Genomic DNA, 20234 nt, shown 5'->3' with positions numbered 1-20234 from the left:
GGAACAAAGCCCCATGGCTTAGAAAAATAAGCAGTTTACTTCCCCCACTGCTTTTGCAACCCAGCCAGATGTGGACATGTCATCAACAAATGATTGGTGTCCCTGAGTTCAAATACCGGTACATTGCAGGCACACATGCATAGGTATGTACACATTCATGTATGAATACTTGTTCTTGTGCAAGCACAGACACAAGTACTTGCATTACACACTCATGCCTAGGGGATTTACTGTACCACCACAATGCCAACAACCAAACGAACCTACAGTATATATGCGCGCGCGCACACACACATGCACACGCACACACGCATGCACACTCACACATACACACAGGGGGGATGAGGTGTATCTGATTACCATCAGTTGTTTAGTCTGAACTCGGTTTGCACCATTCATCTTCCTGAATTGGCAATGATGAAATAAGCAGGTCCCATTAAAACAACCGTAATAATCAGAAATCAGGAAAACCTGCCAAAAGGAAGCAGACATTGCGAGGAACACGATACAATGACCATAAACGGTTTATATTCCTACTCAACGGCGGGAGTACATGTTTATATTTGGCTCATAGGAAAGAGGAGAGGAATGATATGACCTTTTTCTTCTTCATCTACGCTTCACTGTACTTTAGCTACAGTACAGTGTACAGCGTATATCACTCCCCTCTAATGCACTGTAAGCCATCAGTACTTTTCAGTACTGACACATTTGCATGTGTCAGCATCTACATGTGTTTAACCTTGCATCCAAGTGTACATCCCCCATACCGTATGTATATCAGCCTTACGTTAGGATGCATGCGTGTGCATGTGTGTCCTTTGCCTGTGTGTGCCGTAGGTGTGGCCTTCACCATCCTGATGCTGCTGGCCAGCCTGAACTCATGCACCAACCCGTGGATCTACACAGCCTTCTCCAGCAGCGTCTCCAGGGAGCTGCAGAGCCTGCTGCGCTGCCGCCCGCGGCCGGGCCGCCGCGGCTCCATGCACGACGACTCCACCACCACGCACACCTCCACCACATACAAAGACACCCTGTACTGACTGACACGTGGGACAGACCTTGTGAACGCAATAGCTATGCACAAAAGACACCCGGTCACGTGATCACCCTTCAAAGAGGCAAGGACAGCGTGTCCCTGCTGATACGCGCGCCCAGGCCCGCACCACAGTGCTGCCATCGGCGAGGACGGGGAAAACGGAGCGTACGAGCTAGAGGTATCCAATGTCACCACCAGGCTCGGAGGCGGTGACGACAAGGGAGAAACTGCATCTGAATAGACCCTGGCTCAAGGAATTTAATTAGCAAATAATCCCAGAAAAAAACAAAAGAGGATATTGTGGCGTGTGCCAGCCAGTCTGTCAGTGGCGTGTGTAAGTGGATGTACTGGCACGTGTTGTGTGTTGTACTACAAGTAGGATGCAGAACCAAACAAACAGCCAACTAAACAGGAGACATGCAGTGCTGGAATTGAGAGGACCAGCTCATGCGTGCCATTGGATGCACCGGGTTCAGGTGAATCTCATGAGCACTGAGTGACAATCCCTCCTACAGGCTAACAGAACAGAACATTGAACACATGACAGTGGAGTTAAGAGAAGATGTCACACACACACACGCACACGCACACGCACGCACACGCACACACACACACACACACAAACACACACACACACACACACACACACACACACACACACACACACACACACACACACACACACACCAACAATATTAAGGACATCAGGGCCCCTATCAGTTTCTCTCCACCCCTGGCACTGGGGGAAGGGTGGCAGTGAAGATGTCAACAGCACATCACGGAGCACCGTGGATTATACAGCAGCTGTCAACAACAACATCTGCCTCAGCGAATGTCCTTGAAGGAAAATAATAATTTATATTTTTTTTATTTAACGTCACTCACTCTTAACAGCCGTCGAGAAGGATGCTGTTGGTTAAATGTGTTCACTGAAACTGTCACCTGTCCTGCCCAGCGGGGCTTTAGAAATGCAGGATTTGACGCTATTATTCGACTGACAGCGTGCCTAATGTACAAAACAGCAGACAAAGCTACGGGGAAAAACAAATCTGTGAGCTTAAGGAAGGTGGGTGAGTAACAGGGAGACAGAGAGAGAGAGCGAGCGAGCACCAGGCGGAATGAGAGAGGGCAGGGGACTGCGGTTGGAGAGAGAACAGACAGGGGATTGCATGGATGTTACAACTGGTGGAGCAGTCATGCGAAAGCTGTAGTAGTTGAAATCAAATAATGTAATAATATTGCACTTTGGTAAATTAAGGAGAATGGATCAGAGACGGATGTCTAGGGTTGGATTCATGTTCAGCCATGAAAGGAGTCCCATTTATTTCAAAGAACAATAGTGAATTGTGAGAGTGCTGGAGAAAGATATGCTAACACATAGAATGCAGTAGGTGTACAGACAGAATAAGGCCTGGAATTAAAATACAGTATAGAAACAAATACAAACACACGCACGCGCACGCACGCACACACACACACACACACACACACACACACACACACACACACACACACACACACACACACACACACACACACACACACACACACACACACACACACAACACGTAATTCAGACACACATCCACACACAACAGAGAATCAGAATAAAAGTTAGGCTACTAAACCAGATTTTCTGCAATCGAGACACTTATTGTCAGACAGTACATGTGGTACAAAAGCAGCACTCTCCTGCCATATCCTTGTGAAAGTATAATTAATGAACATTGTGAAGAAAACACAAAGGACATGAGACATTCAGCACAGCAGCATTCCATGTAAACTGATTCATATTGTATGATATATTTATTGAAATTCTGAAAATGTAAAGGCACATTACTATTACATATTGTGTTTGATAATTGTTGAATGTGTACACTATACAATTGTGACAGGCTGACATGTCTTATTAAAAAAAGAAAAGAAAAAAACTAGAGAATGGCAAATCAAAGATTTTTAAGCTGGACTGTAATGTCATATTTTCGTTTTAAAGTGCTACCCAAGATACTGTATGTTCATCTAAGCTTAGAAATGTGTAATTTAGGGGTATATGGTGGGGTGGGGTATTTGAACCCGACACATATAAGATAAAGATAAGATAACGTCTGCAAAGTTGCTCCAAGTGCTGCTAAGTGCCTCTAATGTTAGTAGCCAGTCATCCCCGCCGGATGAACCATGATGTCATGCCATTCATATTAGCCATGTTATTCTTAGACAGAGCAGGGGTGTCGCACCAAATTCTGGGCCCTGGGTACAAGGATTCACTGCGAGCCCCCCATGAATGTTCTTCATAGGGGGAAGGGGTTTAACCCATTTAGACTGGGAATGCATTTTTTACCCATGCATTATTTTGTGCTTTAACTATTGAAAAATAGCAGGTATACAAGCTCGAGCTTGTAGATCTGCTATTTTTGAAAAGTCGTGAAAATTTGTGCAAGTCTTTATGAAAAACTGTTTCTATGTCAGTTGTGCTCAAACATTTTCATGTGAAGGACCCCCAAAATGATATGTATTTGGCCACAGACCATCTAAAAATATTTAGTTCTCCAGAAGCAAAATTTGACTTACAAATGTTCGCTTAAAAAATACATATATTCAAAGATTTGCACACATTTCACGACTCTTCAAAAATAGCAGTTCTACAGCGCGGCACCGAGTGCTGCGCTTTGAGCTTGTATATCTGCTATTTTTCAGTAGCTAAAGTATAAGATAATTAAGGCCCCTCCACCTTGGGCCCTAGTAACTCTGGCCCACTCCCCCCCCCCCCCCTTGTGACGCCCCTGAGAGCTACCACCCATGCAGGGATTCAGACATGTTATGTCACACCTCGAGCCATTCATTCTTTTCTTTATTTATTATGTAAATGAGAATATATACGTATTATGTCTATTACGGTTCCTATTACTGCCTCATGTTCATGTACAGTTTTTATATGACACTTTTTTCCCCCCTTCATTTCTTGATTTGCAGAGTAATGCATTAGGCACTTAAAACTGCACGGCAGACCCTATAATAATAATCGTATTAACCACTTAAACCCTGTATACTTCATTGACTAGGGTCCTCCGAGGGTTTATGCTTTTCCCCCCTCTCCCGAAAAGAGCCAATCTAGATCTAGATCTGCTGTCCCTGAATAGGGAAGGTAGGGTTCATGTGGTTGATCTACTTCAACATTTCGTTTTATAAGATCATGCTACCACACATGTTATAAGGCGTCATAACTTCCTGTGTGTAAAAACAAACGTGCAAAAAGAAATGTCTGTATACAGAAAAACTACTGGTTTCAGATAAAGTGTCCCTGAAAATACTAAGATTTTCTGAATAGTGTTTTGACTCATTCTGGGTGAATTCTGCACGTGCTCACACCAGCGCTGTGTGAATCTGGAGGACAATACTGGCACGTGTGCCTTTCAAGGTGTCTTGAGAGATCCGCGGCAAGTCCAACATTTCCTCTGCATTCAAGGTGTTTGGTTTTTCCAATGCTGGTCACATGCATGTGTTCCGGAGATGCAAGCCTCAACTTTGAACTTTTGCCAAAAGAAGGGCAGCAGCAGTCACATGTCTCGTGTGTCTCACTTTGTTGTATCAGGAAAGAGATTAACTTCTCCCAATCCCTCAGGCATACAAGTGTATTTCACTTTCCTGTCAGGAAGTTGAGAGGTCAGCAGATGATTCTTTGTCTCTGCTGATGCCGCCGACCTTCGGACCCATCCAGCCCCACTGATCGCTGGTGTGGAAGTGAATTTGGCCAGACCACATACACTTCAACTATGGATTATGCTGTCTGAGGAGCCATTAAAGCCACTAAATAATGAAAGCACTCCTGAGAATGCCAACATCACTGGTGCAAACATCCTTAACGCACCCACAAGAATTAGGCTACAACCTCATTCCTATGATTTTCCACATGGCTTCATATGAATGTGGATGACCTTACAGTAGTTAATGAATTGCATTTTTATAGCGCTTTTCTAAGCAAGTTGCGAACTCAAAGCGCTTACAATGGTTCATTCATTCATACATTGGGAGTTAGCATCAAACCAGCAACTGGTGTGATATTCAGTTCTGTCAGAGCCAATGATAAATGATACGGTCACTGCCCATCCGTAAATCAGCACCTGGCTTGTGTTTGTGTGTACTAAAAAATGTGCTGTGTGTGTGTGTGAGAGAGAGAGAGTTCAGTTCACAGGTGTGTGTGTGTGTGTGTGTGTGTGTGTGTGTGTGTGTGTGTGCGTGCGTGCGTGCGTGCATGCACACGCGTGAGTGTGTGTGTATGTGTGAGAGTGTATGTGTGAGAGGGCGTGTGTGTGCGTGTGCGCATGTGTGTGTGTGTGTGCAATGTTATGTGCATTCCCAATGTCGGGATGCTGATGACATCCAGGCTTAACCAAGTCTGATGTCTGAATCCAAGGTCACTTCTTCATTACAGGGGGGGTCAAAGCCTCCCGCCAGGCCACCAAGCTGACAGGGCATTGGAGAAATAAACGACTCCTCTGCGTGATTGTACAGAAGGACAGGGTCTAGGTGAACTCCCCTGTTAAAATCAATTAGGGTCAACGAAGGACTTTATCCAGCAGCTTTGAGGAATGAAGGAACCCCATCAGCCTTGACCAAAGGAAGTATAAATCAGAGACAGCGCCATGGAGCGCCACGACACTGAACAATGTGTCTGCGTTGCTCAACTCAAGATGCCTCCTCCACACACCTGATGACTGCTGGGGCTTTCATTACTAAGCTCATTCCAAGACGTGAGGAGGCCCTGAGTGACTAACTTACACAACCAAGCCCTGTGGCCATACACAGAAATATCTTCATTGTGTGAGTGTGCAAAAATGGACCCGTAAAGGAACACTTAGGAATTTATTGTACATACTGCAAATTGTAGTTTATAATCAGAGGGGGGAAATGGAAAAACACATTTTACAATATATCATGGCCTTTCAAAACAAAATGGGACATTCTTTACACATTTACAGTATTTCTGTCATGGACTTGATTAAGGACTTGATTACCCTTTTTTTATGGGGGAATGTCAGTGAGAACAGCTGTGAATTCATTTGAGAAGTTTGTTTTGTTGCAGGATATTCTCTTATATGTAAGGCATTTGGACTCAAGGCAAAGTCTAGCTCCACTGGAAAGGTTTATACAATCTAAATAAAATACAGTTTATTTTCTTTTGAAAGAAAACAAAGCCCATTAAATGTCGCTATGTTAAAAGTATTTTAGTTATGCAATATACGTTATTTGTCCAGAAGCCCCGAAGGAGAAAGGTTCACTTTTATGATTTCACATCGCCATTTATTGTCACGCCTACCCGTATCTGCCTGGCTGCATCTACTTGGCTTTAAAAGAGCAGCTAATGTGTAATTTTATGATAAAAACAGACATGTGAACAGACACAGGCCTGTATATTTTATGGTCTGCATGTTTGAAGTTCTTCTGCTGGTTTTATTGGCTAAGAGGTCTGTTAAAATATACCTGTTGTTGGCTATGGTTTGTCTATTTCTTCTGCTCAGGGCCAAGGCACACAGAAATATTTCAAAAGAATGGTGCGTGCAAACGAACAATACCATGTCACAGAAACTGAGTTCTTTGTGTGAAACATGGGGGGGAATTTGACTATGATGCAGGATGATGTTTTCATGAAGTTTCATTTTCCCCTTATATGGTTGCTTCTTGTCTGGCAACAGCCTCCAGAAGTAAAGCGGATTAGTTGACAGGAAGCGAGGGATGATAGAGAGACATTACAAAGGCTGGTTGTGATTTTATTCACTTCAAACATACTGTAGCTGAGCTGTTCTGGCCTGGGTGAGGAAACCATGGTTGTACCGTAGGCAACCATCCATGAAATAACTAGAACAATAATTATTATTACAGCATGGAATCTGGTGGAAAATATACAGTCTGTTTTCTGACTGTTTTATTACAGCGTGTTGACATTGTTTCGGCTTGCTGACATAAAGTGTGAGATGGACAGGGGTGTTGCATCAAATTCTGGGCCCTGGGTACAAGCATTCAACGCGGGCCCCCTATGAACCCCTATGAATGTTCTTCATAGGGGGAGGGGGTTTAACCCATTTAGACCGGGAACGCATTATTATGTGTTATTTTGTGCTTTGAAAAATAGCAGATATATACTGTACAAGCTCACAGCGCTGCACTGAGTGCGCGCTTTCTATGTCAGTGGTGCTGGTGCTCAAACCTTTTCATGTCAAGGACCCCAAAATGATATGTATTTGGCCACGAACCCCCATCTCAAAATATTTAGTTCCAGGGACCCCACCAGAAGCAAAATTTGAGTTACAAATGTTCGCTTAAAAATACATATATTCAAAGATTTGCGCACATTTTCACGACTTTTCAAAAATAGCAGATCTACAAGCTCGCAGTGCCGTGCTGTGAGCTTATATATCTGCTATTTTTCAATAGCTAAAGTATAAAATAATTAAGGCCCCTCCACCTTGGGCCCTAGTAACTCAGTCCCACTTTTCCCCCCCTTGTGACGCCCCTGATGGTGGAACCAGAAATCTGTGACTTCATGTGAGAACCATTGGTCTGTTTCCACTCTACTGGGTCCCACTAAGCCCATTAGTGTCTGCTCCCGAAGTCACTGCTTTACACACCTCTGTCAGACCAGCTTTGATCTGCCTCGCAGCACACACACATGCACGCAAGGCGCACGCCCTCGCACACAAGACACAACGTATATGTTCACAGATACATGCACAGTTGCACACAAGCCCCAGATTCCACTACGGTAGCTCATTTCACAGTATGATGCCTTTAACGTGATTACACACAAAGCCAGATGAGATGTTAATACTCATGTGATTCCAGGGACGTGCTGGGCCCCTGATTCAGCCCGGGAAAAAGAGTTGGAGAGGTCCTCATTTTTATTTATTTTTAAGTTATATTTCATCATTGTCGGGTGGAAATGTGTCCAAAACCGTTTGTTTTGTATTTATCATTTTAAAAATGATTTAAACTAGTGAAAACAGCCGATCTACAAGCACACAACGCCTCGCGTTGTGTGCTTGTAGATCTGCTGTTTTCACTACTTTTGTGCAACAGCCTTGTATGATGAAGCAGGGCTTTGCTTTGCGAAAAAATGTATACATTTGAAACTTGGAGATACAAGGTTTCTGCCCGACAGTGATGATTTACTTTGTTGGCCGCACAGCCCCCAAAATGGAACGAGGGCCGACATTTTATTTAAAATTGTTTCCTAATGGCCGGCCTGGACCGGCCGGGAATGAACCGGCCGTTCGGGAGTTGTCCCGCTTTTCCCAATGGCCAGCACGTCCCTGTGTGATTCTGTTTCTTTACTCAACACACCAGCAATATAAAAAAACTCAAAACAGTCAAAAACATCATTTGTAGTCTTGCAGATTCTCATTTTGGTAAACAAATCGCGGATAATAATTTTAACAATCCATATATCAATCTCTATTCAATAGCTAGACATGCACTTGCTGCGAGCAATTCTAATTCTGACAAAAACCAACCAAAATGATTAAAAAATGAAAAGTAGCCTATCCAACTCGGCAGGCCAGGCCGAAGGCCAGGACAGAGATGATGTTTTCACCCTGTTTGCCTGTCCGTCTCTGTGTGTGCGCGCAAGTTAGTGCTCTTGTTAATACATGTATTCTTTGTTTTGAAACAACAGCCTTGTGTGTGCGAGTTAGTGCTCTTGTTAATACATGTATTCTTTGTTTTGAAACAACAGCCTTACATGTATGTTGTTATTTATTTCTGCGGACATTGGATGGTTCCATAAATTAATTTCATTTCATATAAAACTCAATTTCTAATCACCAGCAGGCAGCAGCCAATCTTCAGCATACTTTCACTGTGTTTACTATGAACATGATAACATTGTCCTCCATGGTCATTAAAAAACATTTAATAGCTGGTTAAATATTAGCCTTCCCAATTCTCAGCTTCACCTGTTGCCTATATAGTAATGCATCAGACAATGTAAGTGTTATTATTGGGGCATGCCTACTACTTGCACTTGTTGTGAAGAACAATGTCTTTGTTATATTTGTTATGTGTTACATTGTTATATGCATTAATATAATGTTCTGCCATCCAAAGCTGCTACAACAAACATTGCATTTATTCTGCCACTCTGTAGCTCTTTGTGCTGTTTTTCAAACAGCGCCTCTAGCATAATAAATAATAATTTGATATGATAGGATTTACCATAGGATCCCAGCTTTACATGTCAATATTACAAAACCTCATCTAAAACAAATGATTAACATACATATACACACACACACATAGTAATAATAATCAATGCAATCCTCCCATGACATACACACACACACACACACACACACACACATTTTACCCCCCCGATTCTGATCTGTCTATGCGTGCACATTCACCAGTCATTGAACTTTTACTATTGTATTATTATCTGTGTGTATTGTTTGTGGTCAGTGTATATAATTGCTATTATGGACGTGATAACATTGTCCTCCACGGCTAAAGCATAATACATTAGTTGGTCAAATATTAGCCTTCCCAATCCTCAGACTCACCCGCCGCCTATGATCTACTGCTGCATTAGACAATGTGTTATTATTATTGGGCGTGTCCTAGTACTTGATCATGCTGTGAAGAAGAACATTAAGTAATATTGATAAATGGTATAATGTCATCTTCTTCATAAAATACTATGGGGCTGTTAAGTCTGACATCATTTTTGCAGCGCCCGTGAATCTTTTTACTATTTACACATTTTTCTTCTCTTTGTTGTTGAAAGGAAAGTGGTAGAATTATACTTTATTCGTTATTTTTGTCTCGGATCTGTTGAAATAGCGAGGGACAGATATTGACAATAAATCTGCTTGGAGGTCTGACTACAAAATTATGTCACGGCTTAAAAGCCCCATAGTCAGCACACTGGACAGCGCGTTGAGGGTTTGAGTCCCGATCCCATGTATGGAGATAACTAACATCACAGACGTATGAGTATGAGTGTTCGTATGAGCATGGAACTCCATGTATGGAGATAACTAACATCACGGACAGAACGGCCCATACAAGGAGATATGCGCGTGTGTCATGATTGATACCATTCGCACAGTTGCAATTTTTAGGTTGATGCTTGGGTTGAACTTATACTGTACATGTATATATTATTTATCATATATAAAACTTTTAGGTTTGTGGTATTATAGGCTAGACACATGAAATTAAGTGTAGAGTGCTGTCCATGCTTTGATGGTTACAGTTTTATAACCAGCTTTGTGGAGATCTTCTCAGTACAGCCTTCTTAGTCCTCATATTTACTTTTCGAGTGACAATACATCAATGGTGATTTGCTGTACAGTTGTTTTAGCCTATATTTTGCCTAATATGATGTAGTATGCTAAATCAGGGGTCTTCAACATTTTCAGGCCAAGGACCCCTTAGTTGAGACTTGAGAGAGAGATGAAGCAGGGACCCCCACAACCTTTTCATAGATCCCATATAGTTTAATCGTTTGACAGCACAATCATCAGTGTGTTTTGGATTCATGTCAATTTGTGTACTCTGTACTTAGTCTGCTCTTTTTTCCCCTCTACACCAAACCAAAAATAGACGATCTACAAGCTCACAACGCCTCGCAGCATGAGGCGTTGTGAGTTTGTAGATCTGCTATTTTTGTCTATAATTCTCAGAATATGGACACTAGGGTTCAAGTTGTTAATATAAAAAGGATTGGAAGATTTGGAGGATCCCCTGTAGTAACTCTGAGGACCCCCTAGGGGTCCCGGACCCCCTGTTGAAGACCCCTGTGCCTGCCATGGCTATTCGAAAATCGATTCGATTTCGGTGGCATCCCTTAATTTGTGCGGAGCGCCCCTTTATAGTTGACTTTGCTTTCACTACATGGCAAAGTCCTCAGTGTTCATTTATCCACTTGTATCTCTAACAGTATAGCAGCTGATGTAACAGCTGATGGCAGATGTAGGTGTATTTAGCCAAGTTACACCAGCAAAGAGAAGAAAAGCCCTGGTGTCAGCATGGCTCAGAGAGTCTAGCCATGCTTATTTGTTCATTCATTCCATGTTTATCCCCACGCTCACCCATTCCCATTTCCCACATTGCAATAGGTGGTTCTCAAAAAAAAAAGAAGGTTCTCAAAGTGTGGTCCGGGAACCCCCAAGGGTATATCTGTTCCCAATAAAAGATTGTCAAAAACCACTTTAACCCATAAGACCGTGTACACATTATTGCGCATAATGTTTTGCTTTAACTATCCACGAGTTTCCTACGCCCCATAGTGCATTGCGCAGACGTCTGCACCGAGCTTCCGGCGCCGATTTACAAGCTCACAACAGGTTGCATCTGCGACGCGACGTGAGCTTGTATGTCTGCTGTTAAACCCGGAAGTTTGGTCACGATAGTCTCCAGTAAACTCCCGCGGAAACTTGTGGATAGAGGGTATGCGCGTGACATCCTCATCATACCCGGAAGTTATGCAGGAACGCCTACTGAGTGGCAAAAAACTACTTTCTGGCCTTGACAGCCCATACATCCAAAAAGAAAAGTCTTATCTGATTGCATTAAACGACATTAACAATGTTAAACTCACTTTGCCACTCACCTTGCCACTCGATTTGCCATTCACTTTATGCATGCGCATACCCTCTATTGAAAAATAGCAGATATACAAGCTTGCAGCGTGGCACTCGTAGATCTGCTATTTTTGAAAAAAATGAAAATTTGAAAAGTCATTGAATATTTTGACCCGATTCTATAAGTGCCTTCTAAGGTTTTATGGGAAAAAAATGATTTTCAAAAGATCCTTGTACGGTAAAATATTGGCATACAAAATTTCCTGACGGGGGTCTGGTCTGCAGTTAACATTAATTTGTGTGTCCTTGTTTGAGGACCACTACAAGCCAATATGTGACCACTGGACGAGGGAGGTCTGGATTCCCTCCAGCTATTGTCATTTCAGATTTAGCCAATATGAAGGCCCCTTTTCCCCCAATGTCCTTCACACACATGGAGTCATTGCCGTAAAGAACCAATCTTCAAGATAACAACACGTTGCATGGAATTATCTAACAACAATAGCTATATAATATCTGTGGGCATCGTTAGGGTGTCACAGACGCACATAAACTACAGCATTGTGCTGACAACACCAAAGAAAGGCAGTCATATGAGAAACTTCACGTGTACATTATGTTGTGTACTGTATATGTGCGTGTATCATGTTACACATAGTTGGAACAAAGTTTACATGAATCCCATGGGAGGCAGTAAGAGGTTGCAGTTACAGTATGCGACTCTATGGTACACCATTGAGGTGCCAAATGTGCTCTTTAGTCTTTATGCCACCACTGGTTCAGCCCAACGACATAAATAGAAATGCTAAGTTTAAATCTTTGCAACAACGAAGATCAAGCCCCTTTGCCTATTAAAGTGATAAAAATAAACTGCAATGAAGGGCTGTGTAACAGAGGCCCATATGGTTATTATTCAATTTGTGACATTGCATTCATAACAGATTTATGTTACTGTACGACAGGCCGACGATACATCATTATAATAGCCCTTTATAATCTCGCTTCACAAAATGAATGATATCACTGGCCATCAAGAAAAAAAGAGAGGGGGGGAGAGAGAAAGACAGTGATGCAAAGCCTCTGTGATACTACAAAAGCAGCAGTGAGCTGCCACATTGTGTGCATTTGGCGGCACTGCAGCAAATCAGAATATTACGATCCAAGATGCTGCAGTGCCTTTATACTAGACAAATTCAACACTTTTTGGGGGTTACTGCAGTGCATGAGGACAACATTTTGCTGCTTGTGAGCTCCTGACTCCTGAGTCATGTGTGTACCCCTCCTTTGACATCTAGGCATACCAGTGGGGGAGCTTTTCCCTTCCACTAAAGACAAAAATAGCACCCTATCTCCACTAATGGTCCAGTCAGATCTTAAAGTTAACCCATGTGATCATGTTTACAGCAACAGCAAAGCTGCAGCTCCTATGTTCATCTTTGCTGCCAGTCATCACAAATACACAACACTGTAGGAAGTATATTAAGTGCTCCCAGATAGGCCAGAAACAAAGAATTATTAACATAACATTTTGTCTAGCATTAGTCAAATGTTTTCCCCAAATATGATGGCCCTCAATCGTCATGGCTTATTTCCCCCAAAGACAAACCAGTCAAAATTGGTAAGAGTAACAAAAACATTATTTTGCCATTTTAAGAAATAATATTCTCTAAAACCATTCTTAAGTAGATCAAATATACAAAAGTAAATCATGCATTTGGATCCCGAGGTCAGTGGATCTGATCAATCATTTACCGAAGTCCCCCAAAAAGCGTGCAAAGAATGTGTTGCTATGGATGGACGGCTCGTTAACCTTCCTCTCTGCCTTGGAACAAGAAGAATTTATGGAAGAGACCAGTCTGTTGCTGGATTCTCTCACAAAGCCAAAACACAACAGTGGAAGAAAAACAGACCATTTATTCAGTTCACCGTGTCGCTTGGCAGAGCATGCTGCTATAACAATGTTAGGCCTATCCAGGCCAGCCAGTGCAGTCACATTTGTGATGATCACTAAACATTACAACAGGGGTCTTCAACGTTTTCAGGCCAGGGACCCCTTAGCCGAGAGAAAGATGAAGCAGGGACCCCCTCTACATGTCCATGAATTAAATACAGAGGGCTTCCAATGTAAAAAAGATAAATAAAAGGTCTTATTTGGATGTTCCTTTTAGGCAGGGTGTTCAACTGTACTTGTACTGTACTACATTTCAATTGTATTGACTATACTTGTACTGTTCTCCATTTTTGTCTAATAAAATAATCAATCAAAAAACAGTGTATAAATGTGTGATGCAGATTTTCATCGATAGAGATATATTCATAGACTTGTTTGACAGCATTGTCTTTGTTGGATTCGTGTTTTTTGTTAACTTGACCTTTCACTCTGTACTTGTTCTGCTCTTTTTTTTTTACCTCTACACCAAACCTATTTGCCAAAAATAGCCGATCTACAAGCTCTTGGTGGCTTGTAGACCCCTCGGGGGCCCCGGACTCCCTGTTGAAGGCCCCTGCATTACAATGTCATAAACAGAGGCGGAGATCTCCTGCTAGTGATGTTCACTGTATCTGCGAAAATCCCAATCCATCACCCACAGTGAAGACTGAAGAGCATGGAGAAAGCTGACGTCTGCATGTTCCTTCCTACAGACATTTATTAGTGCAGGTCCATACCATACATAGCTATTAGGACATGAACATCCGTTTCTTTATTCACTGTTAAGATTACAGGATTGTTGCTGTATATTGTTCAGATTTGTACAAAAAAAACATAAAACAGACGAAATATCCAAAATGAATCTGTAAATTGACAAGACTGACAGCATACAGACACAGTCTGCTTGAATAAAAAAATTACAAAGATTGTTTGCTCTGGCTCCTCATCTGATAACAGAGTTGGTGGCCAAATTAAATAGATCTGCCACAATATTACAGATGATAGACTGGCAGATATGTCACACCAGAATGCAGTCTTTAAAGATCCAGTGGTTTAAGAAATTACTGGGGGATCCTTTTATGCCTGGATGGTGCTCTTAGCGCTGAAAGCCAGATAGTAGAACAGAATACCAATGAGTGCAGCCAGAACCTCAGTCGACACCCATGGGCCATTCCAGGCACCCTGTGGTTAAATAGAAAAGACACCAAGATCAATACACCCCCGCAAAATGCAAATTAATAGAAACTAAGTTTAAAGTGCAATGTCTTGAACAAAAAGAAAGTAGAAAGTCTAAGAAGAAAACTTGTTGGGGAAACTAATTACCACTGCATGACTACGAACTAACTTACCACCTTCAACATTTACAGGAGGTATCATTATCTTTAACATGTAAATGACACTAATTGGGCACTTTCCCTCTTCCAAAGAAGGGTTCAAACCACAGCCTATAGTTACTCCAGGTTAAATTCATGGCATTTGATCTTAAGATGATTTATGTCTTAAATCTCGGTGACCAAATCCATAGAGCTTTACTCAATGGCTTGTGAACGTTTTAATTGCTCGTTTTATCCAAAGATAGGCCAATTTTGTGCGGAGGTTTATGGACAATTTTGTGTGGAGGTTTATGCTAAAACCATGCGTCTTTGTTTTTTTGTTTATTTATGTGTAAAACTGTATTGATATTTTCACAGCCTCAAATTCTACCTGAACTGTTAATAAATCACATTTCCGCTTCTTTCCAAATTAAAGCATAAAACAATGTTCCACTGAAAATAGGAGGACAAGTTGACAATTGCATTACTGCCAGTGCCACTGCCAGATCATGCGTCACATAAGAAACAGAATCAAGAACCAGTGAATAAACACTGTTTATTCAAAGTTGTTCAGGATACCATCCACCTATTGCAGTTTAACCTTATTCTTGGCCTCCAACTTTTATTTGCCTTTAAGAGGAGTTCACCCAAAAAATTACTTATTTTCTATCAATTACTGTATGTCCCATTTTTGGGTGACCTTGGGTGAAGTGCATTACTGTAATTACACGTCAGTACTGTACATCTATAAATTGAATAAAGTGAATTATCAGTTATGTTTAGTTGTTTTCCTATCAGTGCAGTAAGTGTCAAATGTTTCCATTTTCAATATTGTGAAGCAACTTTGAGATAAATTCTCAATTATGACAAGGTGCCATCTATGCACAGCGATAAAGCATGATGATGATGTGTCCCAAATAATAGGAAAATAATGAATCATCAGCCCTGCCTCAACTAAATCAAGTCATAGTTGATCATCATTGATAAATCTGTGAAATTGTGTTTGCTGCAAACAATCATGCAGAGACCAGCCTTTTCAGCTTGGTGTGGTTGAGAAGCGAACATTTTAATGTTAATTTCACAATAACTACTGGGCTGGCTTTTGAATGTTATATGCTGTCAGAATTAAAGGGTTATATCTAGAGTTTACCAGAGATGTGCATGGTGCAAAAAGAAAATTATAACAAAAAACGATTAACTGACTACGAGGTGGCAGCCCTAATATAAAGAACTGTGCTTCACATTGTGGAGTTCCCTGTCGAGTCTGTCAACATTGCAGATGTATGGAAAGTGTGGGTTGTCGTTTTTGTATCTGTCAAGTTTTTGTTTCATAAAAATCCACAGTAGACATGTTATGACTATGAGTTAGGAGGACGGTGACCTACTTTCTGTCAAATTCCATGCAGGTGATTATTAAGTGTTCGAGTTTGGAAACGCTCATTTGAAATCACTCAACAGTGCGTACCACCTGTTTTGAAATATGTAGGAGGCATTAGGACGTTGCGTTATTGAAAATGAGTGTTCCATTTATTGACAGAAAGTAGCTCATAACATGTCTACGGTGGATTTTTATGAAGTCTTGACCGATTCAAAGAGATTAACCCAAGCTTTCCGTACAGTTGTTAAATACAATCAGATAGGACTTGTCGGTTTCAATGAATGGGCTTGGTATCAACTCTAGATGCCAGATAGCATTTTAGCATCTAAGTTAATTGCGGCTAGAGAAAGGGCAGAAATTCTGCAGTCACTTCCTAAATTCAGGAGTGTTGGTAAGTATAATCATGTGTGTTGAGCCAACTTGAGATGAACGAACATTAGCATCACATACTGAATTTCAATCCAGCCTGCTCATGTGTGTCTAATCAGACTCACCCTGTGATCCACGTTGACGGAGAAGAGAGGCTGGATGGATGCTACATCCTCATTGTTTCTCTGGGCCTGGAACACATAACACAACATACAAATCAATACAACCTGTCATTCCATAAAAGAGGGAGAAGCATATTGTAGCTTTCACAATTAGTACAATCTCTGTACACTTGTGATCGAAACTCACCTTGCGCAGCACGCTGTAAGATTCCTCGTCATAGAACTTGACCTGATAAGTTCCAGAGCTGGCCTGTTTGTGAGGAAGGCTCCAAGACACCTGAAAAAAAGTAGAAAGGTAAAGTATACATTGTAAGCGAACAATGCAACATACATTGTCATTAGAGGACCATAGAGAGCCATACAAGTAGGGTTGGGATCCGGAACCGGATGAATCGGTGGAACCGGATTCAACATTGTGGAACCGGAAATGGTTTTAATCACACTGTCAGAGCTGGTATGTGGACTTCACGTCTTGCTATACAATTACCAATACCGGTGGTTCTCAAACTTTGAAATTTCAAGGACCACTATAACTCTATCAGACCCCACCAAAATAACTTTTTTATTAAAATGTATTTATTTGCAGATTGTCGCATATTCATACAGTGCAGGGTTAACATTATTACATCATTTCAAGTTACACATTTCAGTCCATATCAAGGTCCATTATCCGTGGAGTTATCCTGTTGGGTTTTGAATGCAGACCATTTTTCCCCATTTCTCAAGGAATGTTTCTTCCTGTAGCCTAAGTTTATGGGTAAATCTTTCATCACATATATTTCCTCCACAATGCACAGCCACTGCTCACGAGTTGGGGGGTCACTTTTATACCACAATCTTGTGATAAAGCTGGCTGCTAGCAGCACCTTGACCAGATACATATCTTCTCTATGCGTGTTTTCCTGTGTCAGGGTTCCTAGATACAGCACCGCACTTCCTCTGCCCTCTTCACTCCTTCTCCGTAAAGAGAGGAGGAAGTGATGTTTTTCTTCAACACCACAAAACAATGCAATGCTCATATTTTGCACAAAATAACATTGTTAAACCATCTTTCTTTGAGATTTACATAATACACAAGCCAACAGACATGTGATTACTTACAAAACTGATCGGGTAGAAATCGCTTATTTTACCGGGAATTTGGTCATTTTTGGATGGAAATGGAGGATATTGTAGTGGTGGAAAAAGTAATCAAATCCTTTACTTAATTAAAAGTATCAATACTGCAATGTGGAAATACTCTGTTACAAGTAAAAGTCTGGTATTCTAGATTTACTTGAGTAAAAGTACAAAAGTTTTAGATTCAAGCATTGAGCTCTGCCTTATAAGTTATAACTTAGCAACAGGTTTATGCCATCTAGTGGTTGAAGAGTTCTTGAACTCAGAAAACACTGAACAGGCTGGCGCCATATGCAACTATGCATGTATGGAATAAAAACGCACTTAGTCTCTCACCCCAAACGTACACAAAAACTCACGTACAGAACTATAAACGGCCCTTAAGATACCCATGTATCTGACAAAATACTTCCAAAACGTCAAGGATGTTCACAATCACAACACCAGAGGCAGCTCCACAAATTACGTCCAACCCAGACTCTGGACTAAATAACAATAATAAATAATCTAGGCAAATTTTCCTCCTCATATTGATCCCAAACGACTGTTCATGGGGTCTATTTAGGCAGAAATGCCCGTCGTCTAGCTGCAAATTTAAACACTAGATTTTTTTTTATATATGTAGAATCTAGGGTTGTTGGCAGCAATTGCATCAAAACATTTTTTTTGCTATCCGATTTTATTAAACGTTGTCAAACTCCCCAACATTGCAGCTATATGGAAAGCTTGAATTATCCTCTATCTGCAAAGTGTTCGTTTCGTAAAAACCCACCGTAGACATGTTATGAACTACTTTCTGTCAAGAAATTCCGTTCAGGTGATTAAAGTGTTGGAGTTTGGAAGTGCTCTTTGGGAGCCCTCGTGGGAAATCACTCAACGGTCCTGTGTACCACCTGGTTCTAAATTGCACATAATGCAGGAGGCAGCGGGACATTGGTTATTGAAGACGAGTGCAACCAAAGTTCAACACTTCTGCTTGGATTTATTGACAGAAAGTAATTCACATGTCTATGGTGGATTTTTATGAAACAGACACTTTGCAGATAGAAAGCGGATAATTCAAGCTTTCCATATAGCCGCAATGTTGACGAGTTTGATGGCATTTAATGCAATCAGATAGCAAAAAACTATTGGGATGCATTGGTTGCCAATGGGAGGTATTGCAACCCTACATTAAACATATTCAAAAAAATAGAGTGTTGCAATTTTGCAGCTACCTGTCGTCCAGCTTCCCCAGCAGCCACTATTTGTTGCGGTCAATATTTTCTACATGAATGTGTAACCCTAACCCCCTTTAAAACCACCCAGAAGTCACTTACAGGGAGCTGCAACTCGAGTCGAGACTGGTAAAAAAGACAAAGCCTATCCTCTGTAACCTTTTTACTGTTATCTTTTATTTAATTTTCCTACTGTCTTATGATGATATTGTTTGCATAGCACTGGTTTTATTTGTATGACATTTAATTTTGTATGAATTGAGAAGAAAGGGACCCCAATTTAAACAAGCCCCAAAGCTTTCTTGTGGTCTTTATCCTTTTAGTTGACCAGTGAACTGCATCAGTGAACTGTACTGTCCTGTACCTGATTCAATCAATCAATCAAAACCAACCAGCCTCATACCTGGTATTTGCCAACATCTTGGCCTCTTGTCACTGGGAACTGCCTTCCGTTGACATCAGCATACAGCGCCACACTCTGGTGAAAACGAGTAAGTAGTGCACCCGTTAGTCATTCAGCAACTTCAGGGACATTGTTTAAAGAAATGTCACCTTAAAATGTTAATACGTGTCGGTAGTGTTCAAACAACGATCATCACCTGTGCGCCGTTGGCACACGCCAGGCTCAGCTCCACAATGAACACGGATTCAGAGGAGATGACAGCGTCAGACGTAGTGTAGGCCGATGGAGTGATCACTGGGTCTGTGCAGCTTTCCGCTGTACAGGAGGAAATAATAATAATAGGCCTAGATATTAAATATACATTTCACAAGCTTGCATTGCGAACTCACTAAAAATGTAAATGATACGCGTTTCCCTAATACTTTAACGCCACGCAGATGCATGGAAGCTGAAGTGTGTGGGGCAGGGGGGTATGGTTAGCTAAAATTGTGTAGCAAGCATCGTAAGACATGGTTTAAAGATTAAAATACAACACGAAACACAAAACAGCATGTATGTACATCTGCTGCACTGACTCACCCGAACAGGCGCACACCAGCAGAGCGAGGAAAGCGGCTATTCTGATCATCTTGACGGGCTGAGGTGTTGTAGTTCCAGAGGTTCTGGGGAAAGAAGTGAAGTCCACCTCAGCTTTCTGACCACCGGTGCGCTGAAATGACGTGTACGTACCGTGGTGACGCAAAGCTACACTGCTTTGCAAGTTGCTGATC

General features: G+C 41.6%; 2 protein-coding genes across 9 annotated transcripts in view; one reads left to right on the top strand and one right to left on the bottom strand.

Moving 5' to 3' along the window:
* LOC308290543 (vasopressin V2 receptor-like) overlaps window positions 1-1719 on the top strand; it is a 30466-nt gene extending 28747 nt beyond the window's left edge. For 6 of the 8 annotated variants that reach the window (XM_080732430.1, XM_080732428.1, XM_080732429.1 and 3 more), the window contains one exon: window positions 841-1719. In XM_080732430.1, coding sequence (XP_080588556.1) covers window positions 841-1043 — 203 coding nt within the window. In that variant the 3' untranslated portion in view covers window positions 1044-1719. Of the gene's footprint in view, window position 1 lies in introns of all 8 variants that reach the window. The other 2 variants (XR_013962301.1, XM_080732434.1) reach the window with 2 other exon arrangements.
* Window positions 1720-13507: 11788 nt separating this feature from the next.
* On the bottom strand, window positions 13508-20162 carry ssr4 (signal sequence receptor, delta). The gene is made up of 6 exons (XM_080733448.1): window positions 20044-20162; window positions 19661-19779; window positions 19465-19539; window positions 16913-17002; window positions 16729-16794; window positions 13508-14725 (listed from the first exon to the last, which is right to left on the bottom strand). The coding sequence occupies exons 1-6, from the start codon at window positions 20090-20092 to the stop codon at window positions 14621-14623; spliced, it is 504 nt and encodes a 167-aa protein (XP_080589574.1). The 5' UTR covers window positions 20093-20162; the 3' UTR covers window positions 13508-14620.
* Window positions 20163-20234: the final 72 nt, after the last annotated feature.

The sequence above is a fragment of the Nannobrachium achirus genome, assembly GCF_963921795.1.
Source record: "Nannobrachium achirus genome assembly, chromosome: 9".
Classification (NCBI taxonomy): Eukaryota; Metazoa; Chordata; class Actinopteri; order Myctophiformes; family Myctophidae; genus Nannobrachium; species Nannobrachium achirus.
The sequence above is the reverse complement of the archived record's forward strand: the minus strand, read 5'-3'. Positions and strand labels throughout refer to the sequence as shown.

What these genes read in the sequence shown, in the direction of transcription:
- ssr4 (XM_080733448.1), bottom strand. Translation starts at nt 20,092, where the DNA reads ATGATCAGAATAGCCGCTTTCCTCGCTCTGCTGGTGTGCGCCTGTTCG. An exon ending in GCTGGTGTGCGCCTGTTCGG is followed by an intron (nt 19,780 to 20,043) that starts GTGAGTCAGTGC and finishes CCTCCTGTACAG; the next exon opens with CGGAAAGCTGCACAGACCCA. An exon ending in CTTACAGCGTGCTGCGCAAG is followed by an intron (nt 16,795 to 16,912) that starts GTGAGTTTCGAT and finishes TATGTGTTCCAG; the next exon opens with GCCCAGAGAAACAATGAGGA.